Source organism: Nannospalax galili, unplaced genomic scaffold (genome assembly GCF_000622305.1).
Source record: "Nannospalax galili isolate Female #2095 unplaced genomic scaffold, S.galili_v1.0 scaffold213, whole genome shotgun sequence".
NCBI lineage: Eukaryota > Metazoa > Chordata > Mammalia > Rodentia > Spalacidae > Nannospalax > Nannospalax galili.
The window spans coordinates 2,147,521-2,163,795 of record NW_008335195.1 but is presented as its reverse complement, the minus strand read 5'-3'; the positions used below and the strand labels follow the sequence as shown (position 1 = coordinate 2,163,795).

The 16,275-nt window shown below is 42.3% G+C and overlaps 1 protein-coding gene across 1 annotated transcript in view; it reads left to right on the top strand.

Annotated features, from left to right (window-relative positions):
• The first annotated feature begins 3,132 nt into the window (after positions 1–3,132).
• LOC103731396 (aromatase) overlaps positions 3,133–16,275 on the top strand; it is a 33,246-nt gene continuing 20,103 nt past the window's right edge. Inside the window, exons 1-2 of the mRNA XM_008829757.3 lie at positions 3,133–3,292; positions 10,588–10,738. Of these exons, the coding sequence (XP_008827979.1) occupies positions 3,148–3,292; positions 10,588–10,738 (296 nt within the window). The 5' untranslated portion in view covers positions 3,133–3,147. The remainder of the gene's footprint in view (positions 3,293–10,587; positions 10,739–16,275) is intronic.

Sequence of the window (16,275 nt, the reverse complement as noted above, 5' to 3'; positions counted from 1 at the left end):
TTTATTTGAGCTTATGGTTCCAGAGGGGTTAAAGTCTGTCAGGATGGGGAGGTATGTGTGTGTTCTTTAAATTCGCTGAATTATTTTTATTTTATGTTTATGAGTGTATTGCCTGTATGTATGTGAGTGTACCCATGTCGTGCATTGCCGCGGAGGTCAGAAGAGGGCTTCAGATTCCCCTGGAACTGGAGTTAAGGATGGTTCGTAGCCGCCATGTGGGTGCTGGGAATAGAACCCAGGTTCTCTGTAAGAGCTCTTAACTGCTGAGCCATCTCTCCATCTCCCTGTTTTTCTTTTAAAAAATATTTTTCTTTTATGTGTATGAGTGTATTGCCTGTATGTAAGTGCAGCTGTGTTGTGCAGTGCCTACAGAGGTCAGAAGAGGGTGTTGGCTCCTCTGGAACTGGAGTTACAATGGTTGCCATGTGGGTGCTGGGAACCCAACCCAGGTCCTCTGTAAGAGCAGCAGTGCTCTTAACCACTGAGCCATTTCTCCAGCCTGTCTTATTCTGTTTTTGTTTAGTGATGTTCTTAGAGGGGTTCATGACATAGTTTTGAGGAAGATGAGGAGCCAGGCTTCTTAGCCCCATTAGCATTTAGACATATGCAGCCTTTGCTCCGAGTGGCAGTTCAGTACTGTAAATATGACCATGCAATCAGAAATCATACAAAATAATCTTAAAACTCGGGAGTTATTCCTTTAATGACCTTTAAAAATTTCCTTTCAAAACATTGCTGTCTTATCATAACTTATACATCTATAGAGAAACAAATAATGTTTTCATAATCGTTTAAAATAGCACAGATCTCAAAGTGCCTTCTTTATCTCTGTTACTTTGTGCTGTCTTTTTCTTCTCCCCCCACCCCAACAACATTATCAAGCTGGGCGTGTGGTTCATGCTAATAATTTCAGCATGTGCAGGTGATTTTGAGTTCCAGGCCAGCCTGGGCTACATACCATAAACCTTTCTTTTTAAAGAAAAAAAAGAAAATATTTTTTGTATGTTTTGCCTAAAAGTATGTATGTGTACCATGTGAGTGCAATGCCTGGGGAGGTCAGAAGAGGGTGTTGGATCCCCTGGAACTGGAGTTATGGATGGTTGTTAGCAGTCACATAGGTGCTGGGAATCAAACCTGGGTCCTCTGGAAGAAGAGCAAGTGTCCTTAACTACTATGTCATCTCTCCAGCCCTTCCACGAACTTTTCTTTAAAAAGGAAGCTAAAAAGTATTTGAGCACTGCTTACTTTTTTCTGTTTTATTATTTAATTTAAAATTTTGTGTATTCACGTGGGAGGGTGGTTGGGTGCTACAGTGCCCTCATGGAGGTAAGAGAACAGTGTAAGGGTTGGTTCTCTCCTTCGCCCATAGGATTCTGGGAATCAAACTCAAGTTGTCAGCCTTGGCAGCAAGTGCCTTTACTCACTGAGCGGTCTCATTGGCCTGCTTTCTTTTTCTATTGACATCTTTTTCTCTGCAAAACAAAACCCCTCAACCCATTCAAAGTAGCTACTCATTAACAAAGAAACCAGAAAACAGCTGCTGATTCTTCCTTCTCAGCTTGGATAAACTGAAAAACAGCAACAATGAAACAGCCCAACATATGTACATTTCGGTGCCTTGCACTTAAGTATTAATGATTAAAATGACTTAATTTACTAATGATTAAGTGCTGGATTAATAAATCAACAGAACGATGAATTCACTTTGATTTCTAGTAAGTGCAGAAATTACACAATACAGGTGAATTCATAAATTACACAATATAGGTGAATTCATGCATGATTGCATAGACAGCAAGGTATATAATTACATAGTACCTAAGAACCTGATGAAAGTTGTGGCCTTTCTCCTTTCAAAAGTGCACATGATGCATAGTGTATGTGGGGAGTCACAAAGTTCCTGACATCCGATTTGAAGTCCTTTTTATGAATCTAGAATTATAGTATGAGCTAAAACCTAGCCAGTCCTACAGTGGTAAGTCTCCCACACTTCTGGCACTTTCTCCAGAAAGGTAAAGCTTGGAGCATGTCATCTGTCACTGGGAAATGCACTTGATGGGGACTGTGCAAGTTTCTTCAACCTAGCTTCTTCACCTACTACCATCCCCCACATGCTCCTCTAAAATAAAAAAAAAATCCTGATCCAGAAAAAGACTGAGCAGCACGTTGCTGAAAAACAGAACTACAGCTCAGTCCAAAGGGATTTCCTTGCATAGGACAGATGCCACTGCTGGGACAAGATGGCTTAGTGGCACCTCCAAGCCCACTGCTGGAGCATCCTATTCTGTCCTCTTTCCCCCCTCTCCTCCCTTTCCTTTTCCTCTATTTTCCCTCTCCTTTTTCTTCCCCGCTGCCTCTCATGTTGACCTCCATGAGCAGTGTTTAATCCAGTCTGTAGTTCTAGAGATTCTAAGTCTTCATTAAAGTCCCAGAGAAAGACTGTTTCTCTTCAGAACATTTTGATGGTATCTAAGGGATGCATTTTTGCTGTATAAACTTATGTCTGGAGAAGTAATTTTGATCAAGGGAAGGGATTAGGACATTGCTTATGTTGATTTTAATTTTTATTTTGTATTTATATTTTTATCTTTTGTGTGTGCGTGTGTGTGTGTGTGTGTGTCCATGTGCCATGGTGCCATGTGGGGGTGAGAGGACCTTCTACCAGAATCTCTCCTTCCATTATGTTGAGTCTTGGAGATTGAACTCAGGCTGTGGGCTTATCCTCTAAGCCATCGTATCTGCCCGATTGGTTTTCTAAATGATTTTGCTTGAAAGGAAGAGGAATGCCTAAATAAAATCTGTGGATGAAGCCACACAATGGCTGCTCCTCTGGAATGAACTGCAAAACTTTCAACTGGGAGTGTACGTCACTCTACCCATTCAAGGGCAAGATGATAAGGTTCTATCAGACCAGCTGTCGAACAGAACCTGAGTCAACCAAGGTCATGTGTGTTTTGACTTGTAACCACAACTTTGCCTTGTCTAAAGTCCATTCACACTATAAAGCAAAGTATTCATCTCTCCAGTCTAGCACCCTTAGAAGCGGCAGGAGCCATAGACTAATTTGTTGGAAGCATTTTCCAACTTCTCTACTGCTTTGTTTCCACAGAATTTTAAACTGCTATCTCTGAGGCCAAAGACTGCAAGATGATTTTGGAAATGCTGAACCCCATGCATTATAATGTCACCAACATGGTCCCGGAAGCTATGTCTGTCAGTGCCATGCCGCTCCTGCTGTTCATGGGTCTCCTTCTTTTGATTTGGAATTATGAGAGCACGTCTTCAATTCCAGGTGAGTCACTTCTTTAGTTCTGTACCCAAGGAGATGGTTTCATTAGGTTCTTTGGTCCGTGACACTTAAAATAATTATATTATTTTTACCAAAGATGAAAAAACAATTTAAAACAATTATGTGTCCATGTTGGTACATCATGGAAACTAACTTAGCTAGCCTCCTCCAGTCTACGTGCTGCTTTGGCAGGTTAGATTTGGGGTAGACAACCTTTAAAGCCAGCCGGAGATGGAGTGAAGGAAGATAAAATTCTAGAGGTTTATGTCAATCTTTAAAAAGCGGATTCTAATTCACTCCAGCTCTACTCTGAAGGAGAATGTCTCTGGATTGCTCCTTGCCTTCTGTCTTTCCCCTTTCCATCTTGCCTTCCCTCCACCATCTCCCTTTCTCGTATTTATTCCTTCTCTCTATCTGACTCTTCATTTTCTCTTGTTGGCAACATGTTGACAGTGGTATCATTGTAAGGCTGAATGTGACCTGGGCAACGGGAGACATTGTAAGGCCGAATGTGACCTGGGCAATGGAGAATAGGGGTTACTACTGTTCCCTGGCAGCATCACATTCTGACAGAATCTTCAACAAAGCCCGTGTGTCAATCAAAAGTAGAGACTAATAAAATTATCCAGGCAATTTCAGTGAAAAACAAACAAACAAAATCCCTCACCATTCTGCGACTGCTGTTGGACTAGTCAGATATCAAATCAGCTCAGAAGAACCAAACATTTCAGATTTCTTTAAATTTGGGTGCAAACCCTCACATGAGCACCAGCTTCCAACTCTATTGTAAGAGATCCAACAAGGCTTGCTTCAATAGCGTGTGCTGAAGCTCTGCACAGGCAATTGAGAGTGGGGGTCACGGGGCCAGGACAAAATGCTCTGTGTCTGGAGTCGTGATGTTTTCCAGATAATGGCCTGTCTCTCGGATTCAGCCTGGCACTGTAGGTTACTTTAATGTCTAATTTAGTGGAACATTTAGTTAATCTTATTCTCCTCTCCCTCATGGGGTCACCTCTGAAGGGGAGAGTCTCAGAGCTGAGGGAAAAGCCTCTGTGGCTTTGTCTTGAGTGCTCCCTTCCTTGAAATTCTTCTCTCCTGTAAGCTCCTTGTTCAGTATAAAGGAGTGATTGAGGTAAAGAGAGTAGGGTGTGGTGGAATGTTTTTTCCTTGTCATAGGTTCAGATGTTAACATCCAACCCACCTGTATTAACAGAGCATCTTGTAAGGAGAAGTCAACATTGCTATTTAACATGGAAGCAGATTCCTAGGCCCATTCCCAGAGTGTCTGAATCACAATGTCCAGGCCTAAAACATGCATTTTAAAAAGAAGTGGCAGCTGTGGAAACTGATCGCCCCTAGCCCTGAGTCAGGAAGCAGGTGGCACTTTACTATGTTCACCACTTCTGGGTTAGGGACCTGCCATACTGTCCTCAGTGGCAGTCACCTAGACAAGTACAGTGGTCCTCAGCCCTGTTTGAGGTAGGGCCTCCAGGTTGCTACTGTAAAAGCTTTCCTTGGGTGGTTTTTCATGAGTAGCTGGAGTTGAGAACCACAGAGATAAGCCCAACTCCATGCGACAGAAGGGGAAGTGGCTCTGGAGAGATGATTTGCCATGTCATGTGTGAGAAGCAGATAGTCCAAGGAAATGAGGAGTTAAATCCCAGGGAAGGGAAATGGCCTGCTGATACCTGACTAGAAGGAAGATGGAGCTCCATGGGGTGGCCAGGAGCCCTCAGTCTCCAGCTGCTAGCCAAGGAGTTCCTAGCATTATGCTTTTCCTTTGAAACATGAGGTCTTGTCAGTGTTCTCCAGGGGCACAGAGTAAGATTTTCTGGCTCCTGGATGGGGTGGAAGGTAAGAAAACTGGCCAGTTTTCATCACTCCTTCTAGCTCCCTTGAATGACAGCTCTCTGGGTTCTTGGATTTACAGATTTAGGGGTCCTCAGAAGCCTAGGGGAGTTCAGGAGGCATACTGATTAGGAGCCCGCCTTTAGTTTCAGTTAAAGCAGTGTCCTGCCCATGTTCTCTGGAAAGAGAAGAGGTGTAACACAGTCAGTGATGTTGTGGGGACTCAGAGCTAAGCTTCTTCACACATGCTTACTGAGGAGTCTGGTTGGATCAGATTCGGGAAAGGTGTGGGTTCTGACCTGGGAGGTGGCAAAGACAGACAGAAGATATGGAGGGAAGGGATCGAAGAGTAAGGGAGGAAAGATTCATTCCTGTGGGATGGGGTGTCGCTTCAGTCAGTTCTAAGAAACACTTCAAAGTCCTCTGATCTCTGCCCAGGACTTGCTGTTACCTGCTACCTGACAGCCCTCCCTTCCCCCAAGAATACATAGCCACTCCAACCTTGGACATTGGTCTTCTCCCTCCAGAAGCCACACTTGGCCCTGGGCACCAGATTCCCAGAGCTGGACACCAGGAATCACCACAACAAAATATTTCACAGAAAACTGTACAGTATGATAACAGACTTGCTGTCAGAGTCTAACACAAGGAATAGAATGTTACGGCATTCCAGAACTTCCTGATGACCCCCTCCCATCTCCTCTTCCTCCCCTCCTCCCTGCCTCTTTCTCCTTCCATCTCCTCTTCTACCTGTCTATTTTCTTCCTCCTTTTTTCTGTCTTTCTGTATCTCTTAGATATTTTCCTGAATTTTGTAGTAATCACTCTCGTTTTTTTTTGAATTTTAAAATTATTTTTGTTTTATGTGTATGAGTATATTGCCTGCAATGTATATAAATGTATCCATGTCATGCAATGCCTACAGAGGTCAGAAGAGGACGCTGTAGTTCCATGGAACTGGAGTTCTGGATGGTTGTTAGCCTCCAAGTAGGTGCTGGGAATCGAACCCAGGTCCTCCACAAGAGCAGCCAGTGCTCTCAACTGCTGAGCCATCTCTCCAGTCTCCACTCTTTTTTTTTTTAAATAGGTTTTCAGCCAAATTCATATCCCCAGACAGTATCATTTTTATCTGGTTTTACATGTTTTAGCAGTTAAAGTGTGCATTTGTCTATCTTGCTCCTTTTGGTCACTGTTAGTAGTAATCCATGCTGGGGCATGCCACAGTACTTCCTTTTCATTGCTATTTAGCATCGAGGGTTATGAATATCTCATAGTTCATCTACCAGTGTCTCTAGTCGGGGTACTACGGATAGTATCACTATGAAGGTGTGCGCACAGGTTCTCGAGGGTGTATTCCTAAGCATAGAATGCCACAGCTTTCTGACAAGGACAGCTGGTAAGCTTTCCTAGATGATGGCTCCAAGGAGGCTGTCTGGACACATCAGTGCAGGGAACTATTCACTGCTCCCAGGGCAAAGTGAGAAAACCTGCATTATCCCAGACTAGAGCAGCATTGATAATCTGAGAAGCTGCCTAATGTGGAAGCAACTAGAATGCATCCCTCATATTTTACCTCCTAAAGCATTCATTTTTCCATGTGGGGGGTGGTGCAAGATTTACCTATAAATGCCAGGAATATACACACATATGTATGCGTATTATAATTAATTTTACATTTTTTCACATCTTAACTGCCCTGGAAGTCGATAGGGTTGTTAAGACTTACCATGACATCTCCAGTCCCTATCCTGGAACCAGCATCTGCAGTAGGGTTCCAGTAAATGTTTATTGGATGAATTAAGGTAACATACAGTTGATCATTAAGACCTAAAACTGTGCTTCTCTTCCAGTTAGTATGCTTAGGTTCTCAGCCCACATATCAGCTTTCTAACAATCTCCATTTTTTAGTAGCTATAAATTTCTAGTGTCATTCCTTATTTTTAAAAAATGTTTTCATTTTAATACTTTTTATGTTGTGCAAACTTTTAAAAATATTTTATTTATGTATCTAAGCATACCCCTGTCATGTTGTGCAATGCCTGTGGGAGTCAGAAGAGTTACAGATGGTTGTTAGCTGCCATATGGGTGCTAGGAATTGAACCCTGGTCCTCTGTAAGGGCAGCCAGGACTTTTGACCACTGAACTGTCTCTCCAGCCCCTTTGTATGTATGTATGTATGTTTGTTTGTTTGTTTGTTTGTTTTTTGAAACAGGCTCTTACTATGTAGCTCTGGCTGGCCTGGAACTCACTATGTAGACCAGGCTGGCTTCAAACTCACAGAAATCCACCTGTGTCTACTTCCTTAGTGCTGGGATTCAAAGGTGTGTGCCACCATGCCTGGCTAAAATGTAGTTCTTTTCTTTTTCTTTTAAGATTTATTTAGAATCTTTATGTGCCTATGTGTGTATGCCATGTGTGTGTCGGTATCCCTAGAAGAGGGCATTGGCTCCCCTGGAGCTGGAGTCACAGGTGGTTCCAACATGGGTGCTCGGAACAGAACTCAGGTCTTCTGGAAAAGCAGCAGGCGCTCTTAACTGCTGAATCATCTCTTTTTTTAAAGGAGAATTTCATTCACTGTGTTACCCAGGCTGGTCTCAATCTCCTGGGCATCAGTGAACCTTCCGTCTCTATCTCCCAACCAATATGGACTACATGGGCAGACCACTGCACCTGGCTGTCATTCTTATCTTAATTTGAGTAGTGCCCCCCAAAATGTAAGCCTTCTGTTGCATGTCTTTGTCTCTCACAGGGCTTGCATATTAAGGAAATAAATATTTGTGGACAAATCTACTCTCAGTTATGTCAATACTTGGCCTCATGTGGACTAAATGTATGTTGTGTGGTATTTTCCATTTTTAATAAAAATGTAAATAGAACCTAAAGTACCCTAAATAAGAACAGTGTTTAAAAATTCGTCCTTTATATTATATGCACATGCGTAGTTTTTAAAATGTGCTTAGAAACATTTATTGAACATCTATAATGTACTAAGCTATAAGTACCTTGTATTTTGTACAATGCATATCTTAATTGATTAAAAGTTGGCATGTCTAATATTTTAAGGGAATATATATTCAATAAAATCTTCCTACTAAAAAAAAATTTTTTTTGGCCTTTTTGAGATAGGGTCTCCCTGTAGCCCCAGCTGTCCTAGATTCACTATGGAGACCAGGCTGGCCTCAAACTCACAGAGATCTGCCTGCCTCTGCCTCCCGAGTGCTGGGATTAAAGGTGTGTGCCACCATGCCCAGCTTTTTATTTAAATTTTTTAAAGAACATAAATTATTTTAGTATTAATGCAGTCATCTATGATATATCATAGTGTTAACAAATTTATCATCCAATTGATAATCTTTGACAATATTCTGATTCTATAAATATTAGCAAAGATCTTTTCTTCAAACAGGGAAAGAAGTTCTACCAATTGTGTTTATAGGAACTCGGCTACTGCAAAGTGAATGATTAAACATTTGTTTTCCAAGTTTGGGAGTAAATTTTCAGTTCAGAAGGTTCAAGCTTACACCATCTAGATTATTACACAACTCTCATTTCCTCATATGGTTAGGTGGTATGTTTGGGCTCATAAGGATTTCACTGACAGCATGGAATAAAAAACAAAAATTTAGAGAAATTGCATTATATAACAATTTTTAAAAGTATTAAAATTTTTGTGCTTTTTAAATTGAATTTTTGTGAATTTCATACTATGTTTTGATTGAATTTAGATCCCCTCCCCCCCATCTGAACCCCCCTACTGTCTTTACCCTTCCACCCAATTTCATGTTCTCTCTCTTTCCCTCTCTTTACACACACACACACACACACACACACACACACACACACACACACACCACTGGAGTCTCATCAACCTACCAAGAGCCTTACCCTTAAATAAAACCGACTCCCTCTCCCAGCAGCCGTCGGTTGCCAATAGTTCCTCAAAAAAAGTTTTAATCTAGTTTTTTGTTGTTGCTGTTTTAACCACTGCTAGTAAAATCAAACTTCCAGGCTTGACTGGAACCCTACCACTGGGGAGGCTGAGGCAGGAGAATTTTGATGGTCAAGGCCAACCTAGCTAGTTAGAGCCTATCCCAAAAACCTGAACACAAAGCACATGCGTATTTTTATGCCATGATGAAACCCATTACTTTGTGTGCTAACCTAAAACTTTAATAAAATGAACAACCAAATCCAAGCTATAAATGTGTTCTGTGACATAAGCCACATGAGATTCCCCAGCGGGTCTCTGGATTCATGTTCTTTGCAGCACTGCCTCGTCTACGTAAGCAAAGCTAGGAGTGGGCACTGCTCTTGGCTAAAACCAGATCTATGTTGCTGAATTCCTCAGTTTAAAAGAGGAGTCTTAGCAATTCCTGGTCCAGAGAAAAAGAAGAAAAAGAAACAAAAAGAAAGACACTGAGGACTGATGGCGAGAACTGTAATTCTGTCACCTGGACGTATCATGTTTAAGAGCCAGCTGGGAGTTTATCAGAAATGTTCTCTAAAATAATCAAGGGAGACTGAATCCAACAGTGATTATCAGCGATAGCTTTTCAAGTATTTTTTTGTATTTTGACATCAACTGTTAACCTTAGTCTTTGATACACAAATAAAAATGTATTTTAAGGCAAGGTAAAAAGAGGAGTCTTAAGCAAACATCTCATGAGACAAAATACAGCTAAGAATGGAGTCTTTTATTTTCCTCCCAAGCAGAGTCATTTTTGAGAGAGAGAGAGAGAGAGAGAGACAGAGACAGAGAGACAGAGAGACAGAGAGAGACAGAGAGACAGAGAGAGACAGGAGAGAGACAGAGAGAGAGAGAGCTGTGGTTTTTCTGAGATTGGACACTGTCTTTGCAGACCTTGCTCCTCTTTAATGAAAGGAAGTCTCACTCAGTTCTAATCTATCCATTCTGTCAGCTGGATATTCAAAAGCAAGGCTTCCCAACAGTTCTGTCAGCTTTTCCTGTCACCGTTTCTATGCTTATTACCAGACATATCAACTGACTTGCATTTGAGACTTTTTGAAAAAACTCATTTTGAGACAGGGTCTCACTATGCAGCCCTGGCTGGCCTGGAACTTGCTATGTAGACCAGGCTGGCCTTGAACACCCAGAGATCCTCCTGTTTCTGTCTCCTGAGTGCTAGGATTCAGAGGTATGTACTACCATGCCTGACCCAGTATTTGAGACCCTTTAAATAAATTAGCACACATCCCCCTGTTCACTGGGACTGATATGACAGATTAAGAGGATGGTATGATGTGGCTACCGATATGCTTTTCATTCATGGTTGGGTAGAGATCCCTGAGTTACACTTGTTTTTGTTTTAAGTCACTTACTTAGTGACTCACAAATATACCACAGAAGATGTAAGGAACATTAATATATGAAAGAACAATTGTTGTTGGCATTATTGAGATGCTTAGCTGTCTTCTCATGATTTGTTGTAGGTCCTGGCTACTGTCTGGGAATTGGGCCCCTCATTTCCCATGGCAGATTCCTGTGGATGGGGATTGGAAGTGCCTGCAACTACTACAATAAGACGTATGGAGAATTCGTGAGAGTCTGGATCAGTGGAGAGGAAACGCTCATTATCAGCAAGTGAGTCCGTGTATAATCGGAGATGTAAGGGCTTGGGGCACAGCTCAGTGAGAAGGTGTGCTGAGCATGTACAAGGCCTTGGTTCAGTTCTCAGTACTCAGAACTTGATTAGCATGACTACTGCTAAAAGGCATGCTTTAAAATCAAGGCTGGAGTGTTTTCTATTAAAAAAAAATACCCATCTGATTTCGACACCTTGATATCTTTGCGGAAATGAAGGTGACAGATGACCGTGTAGCAGCCTAACACTGCGGACTGGCAAAATAATTGAGGTCTTGTTGAACTGAAGCAGGAAACTCACAGATAAAGATCCATGGAAAGCTGGGAAATCATTCAAAATCTCTGAGTAGCAAGTGTGGAAACTTCAGATTCAGATGATTTGGTTGTGATGAAACATGCTTTAGGGACAGATATTCTCTTTTCTGCTTTCCTGAGATTTTGGTCTTATTTCTACAAGTAAGCATTAGAAAAAAAAAAAAAAAATCCAAACAAGCAACCCCTGCCAACCCCGCCAAAAACTCCTTAACAAAAAAGTAGAAGCAGGGATATCTGAACAGTAGTTTTCAGTGTGTCCATCCTGCAGGCTTCTGAACAGCTGTTAAGACATCAGGCAGTGGAGGAGGACACCACTAGCTGCTACCCTTCTTTGTTTGTTTGCTTGCTTTTGAGACAGGGTCTCGTTACATATCCTTGGTTGGATAGAACCCACTACGTGGACCAGATTGGCCTTGAACTCACAGCAGTCCTCCTGGCCCTGCCTCCTAGTGCTGGGATTAAAGGTGTGCACCACCACACCGTTTTCTGCCCTCTTATTAATAGCTGTGTGCTGGTGTCTTGACTGAGCAATCTGAAGCAAATCAAGATCAGTTTGCCCATTAAAAAATTATGTTCTCCCTCCCACATTGTTATGTTTTTCTGGATTACCTTTGCAGGTTGAATTCACTCTAGGATTAACTAAATAATCATTGACTGTTAGGAATGGGCTTTGCTTTCTTGTTTACTAGTTTCTTGGCTGCTGAAATGGAGACATTCAAAGAAGGGATATTTGTAGAATTTCAGCTATCTTAACTAGATTTAGAGCAAAGTTATCTGCTGATACCATCTCATTAACATTTTAATATTTGAAATCCCTGATAGAGCTTTACCCATAAACCAAAAATGACCAAAGTATTTATAACTTTGTTATTATTTTATCCAGCTACAGAGATTGCTGTTCAAAAAAGTGAAGCATTTCTGCAAACTGCTTGATTGATATTTTTTTTTTGAGGCCAGGAAAAAAAAATTATGTCTATATAGTATTAGTCACTTTTCTGTTGCCGTGATAGAAACACTGATCGAAGTAATTTATAGAAGGAAGAGTTTATTTGAGCTTACGGTTCCAGGGGAATTATAGTCTATCGTGGCAGGGAGGCATGGTGGCTGGAGGTGGCTGGAGCAGGAGCAGCAGAAGCTAAGCTTGTACATCATCACATAGGCACAGGAAGCAAGAGAGAGAGCGACTGGAGATCTGGGAAGGCTTTAGAACTCTCTAAGCCCACCCCCAGTGACGTGCTTCCTCCAGGATAGCCACACCTTCTAAAACCTCCCAAAACAGTGCCATCATCTGGGGACAGAATGTCCAAATACTTGGAGCCTGTGGGGGACATTTTCATTCAAACCACCACATATGTAATTTCATCAAGTATCATGGTATCCTCAAAGCCCAGCTCTCTGAATTCATTACAAAAAGAAGGGTGCAGGGGAGAAAGTGTGCTCTAATTCCAAATATTTCAGCCTATCCAGTAACATTATTTTGAATCTATCTAATTCCTTACTTTTTGCCTGGGGTTTCTCTGTTTCATTCATTTTGATGTTGTAGCTCTTTCAAGAATAGCTAAGGCAGACCACATCTGTACAACCAACCATACACAGCTGCAGGGGAAAGGGTCATTTCATGGGGCTTCTTGTGAACCAAGGCAGAGGTTCCTGGGCTCTCTTCAGCAGCTCCCTTCACCAGCGGCCACAAAGCTCAGAAATGCACATGCTTCTACTCTGCCCTGACCCACTAAATAAAAAATCTGGGCTGGGCATGGTGGCACATACCTTGAGTCCCAGCACTTGGGAGGCAGAGGCAGGTGGATCTCTGTGAGTTCAAGGCCAGCTTGGTCTACATAGTGAGTTCCAGGACAGCTGGGGCTACAGGGAGACCTTGTCTCAAAAAAAAAAAAAAAAAAAAAAAAAGACCAAAAATCTGGGATCCCATGGTCTACTCTAACAAGCATTCAGATAATTCTGATGCATTGCTCCAATGGTTAGATCATAATTATTATTTAGTTGGACTTGTTAAGGTCTGTTGAGTGCTAGTCAAATTCTAGCAAATTTAGTATGTTCTTGCTATGCCTTTAGTGTTTGGTCATTTTTCAGCTGGTTATAGTCTTAAATATGTCCTGTAACTGATGACATTTAGGTTAGGGGACTGAGTTACTTTTGCTTTTTTATCCCCCAGTGCAGAAAGCTGCCTTACACTCCCATTCCATTCAGCATGCCTTCCTTTCCCTTGACAAACAGGTGAAGAAAGCCTTGGGAGATTTGCTCAAGGGCATATCTACCTGAGCAGTGGTTCCCACCTAGACCACTGTAGTAGAGTAGGTGGGGGGGAGGTTCGGAGGGATATGTGGGAGCCCTAGGACCTGGGCTCTGAGATCAGAGTCTTGGCATGGACATACACTAGTGCTGGTTATGCTCTCTGGGTGATTCCAGCGAGCTGTAGAGCTTGGGAAACTCCTACTTGGAGAGAAGGGAAGAGGAAGAAAGTTCTAGGGCAAGAGCACCCTGGGACTAGAACAACTAAGCGGTGTTGTTCTGGTTTGGTCTTTGCGTTATTCTGAAGTCTAGCCAAGGTGGTGGTGGTACAAGAGTAGGTTTGTAATAAAATGATGGACTTGAGAACAGAGTACCAGGCAGAAATCTCTCCTTGATAGTGGACACTTAGAAACTTAGGTTACCGATGAATTCCTGTAGTGGGGTCCTTGTCACAATCAGGGTGGTCTCTGGGCCACTCTATCTGTCTTCATCAGGAAACAGACCTTAGTGACTCCAGGCAGCGTCGAGCTGATTGGCACAGAGGCATGGACTAGGCTGGCCCGCCCTTCCCCCAGCTCTCCCAGTTCATTTCTTGTGATGTTCTCTCAGGCCTTTCACTTGTTGGAGTCTTTGTGTTCTCCTTAATTGCTTCAGGGCTGCTCCATTTTGTTGTTAAAAGCTGAGCTCCCCTTAGGAATAGGACATGTTTGTCCTCATCTCCTTTCCTTGTCTGCTCTTCAAGTCCTTTCCAGAACTACCTGTACCTCTTGAAAAGACCCCATTGGACCTCAGAAAGCTTTTTATTTTGATTTGAATAGTTTGCCAGATATCTTTTCCTTTTGAAAAGTTTGAGGTCTGTAGTCATTACAACTTTGTAGAGATTGTAGTTCAACTTTTCTGACCAACTCTGACCCGAAGGGGCAGGCAGGGGTTATAGAATTTCAGGGAGTAGATCAGGAGAAATGCTGCTGGCAGCCCAACTGGACAGCATGGAGTCTCTGAGGTAAGGCTCTGAGATATGGAGTCTTAGGAAGTCAGCAATGAGGTGTACACAGTGCCCTTGGGCAACTAGCTGCATTCCACAGCACGGCCTCCAGATGGTGTATGTGAAGTTATATTTCTATTATGTGTGTATATATTGGTTTTTATCATAAATACAAAAATGAAAGAATGAGTGACATCCATAAAGGAGAATTAACAGCATGCTAATGAAGATTTCATTTGCTTATCTGTTAGCAATTAATATAGTCATTAAGGTTTCATTTGCATATCTGTTAGCAATTAATATGCTCACTAAGGTTTCATTTGCACATTTGTCTTAATTATGTATAAATTTACAAGGAATTCATTGTATTCTTTCACCTACACTGAGAACTTATGAACTAGTAGTAATAATTGGCTTCCTATTGCTTTGCTAAATGAAATAATTTGCCTAGAAGTTACTGTGTATACTAGGTGTCCCCAGAGTGTACTCTGGGAAAACAGCAGTTTCATATTTAGGGAATACAATCAGCCCACATTCCTACCCTCACAGAGCAATATATTGTTAGTATACTGTCAAGCAACAAGGGAAATGTGTACTACAGTCATGCATTCCTTAACAACAGGGTTATGTTGAGAGAGATGCACCCTTAGGCTATTTGTCTTTGCACATCCCAGAGTGTACTGAAACTAATATGGTCATGATGTCATTAGGTGACATGATCTTATGTGCAACCCATCATTGACTGAAGTGTCATTGTCATTATGCAGTATATATACATATATATATATGTATATATATGAAATCAGGAGGTGGCCATCTGTTCAGTTTGCCTGAGATTAGGGAATTCTCTGAGATGTGGGACCTTTAAAAGTGTCTCTAGGCTTGAGGAAACCACGTAGATATGTACTATAGAGAAGAAGAGTCGAGAAGGGGTTAGGGGAGGGTCACTTGTAGGGATTGTGGTATAATTGCAGATGTGTAGTCTGAGGCAGGCCTCACCGTTTAAAGACGTAAAGGAGGGCTGGAGAGATTCCTCAATAAGTAGAGGACTGGTCAAGGATGATGCCTGACATCAACCTTGGGCACACTCAGACATGTACATGCATACCTGCAAGCATGCTCACCACACACACACACACACACACACACGCACGCACACATGCACGCACGCATGCACACATGCACGCACGCACGCACACACATACAAATGGGAAAGGAAAATAAAAGAAAGGGAGTGACTGACACTAAATAGACTGAACAGGCTACAGTGGATGAACTCATGCAGGGACAGCTGGGGACACAAACTTGAATAGACCTTAACATATATGACAGAATGCATGAACTCCTGTGAGAAGGCTATGGTAAGGGGGAGCAGATAGGGGAGGAGGATTAAATATGATTTAGATATATTGCTTGAAATGCATAAAAATTGAATAAAAAAACACATGAAAAAAAAAAAACTTAAAAGAAGCAAGGAAGTGAGCCATGTAGAACTTTGGGGAAAAGGACTGGCAAATGCGGAGGCCCCGAGGCAGGAGCCTGTCTAAACTGTTCAATGAGCAACAAAGATATCAGAGGGTCTATGCAGAAACGTGGTGGAAATGAGATTAGACAAATAACATACAAGATCACGTTGGGCTGGTGCGTTGTGGTGGGAATGGTGAACTACGGAGGGAAATTGCTGATGGAGAAAAAGGGGGTGTGCTGTGTGAGAGGCAAAGAGGGCCCCTGGACAAGTGGAGGGTCTGGCCTTGAGTAGGGATGTGATTCTTCATCCAGAAGAACAGGAAGGAAGCCTGAACCTGCGGCATGGAGTCCAGGGATTGTCTTCTAGCTGCCGCTATTTCTTGAAGAAAATAGGAAGGTCTTTAGCTTGGGGCAGGTGCATAGCAGAAGACCGAAGTGAATGCGGGAGAGGCACCCGCGTTGCCAGCTGTGCTAAGGAGCCGCTTGGATTTAACTGAGACCCTTCTCCTCCCCTCTCCCCTCT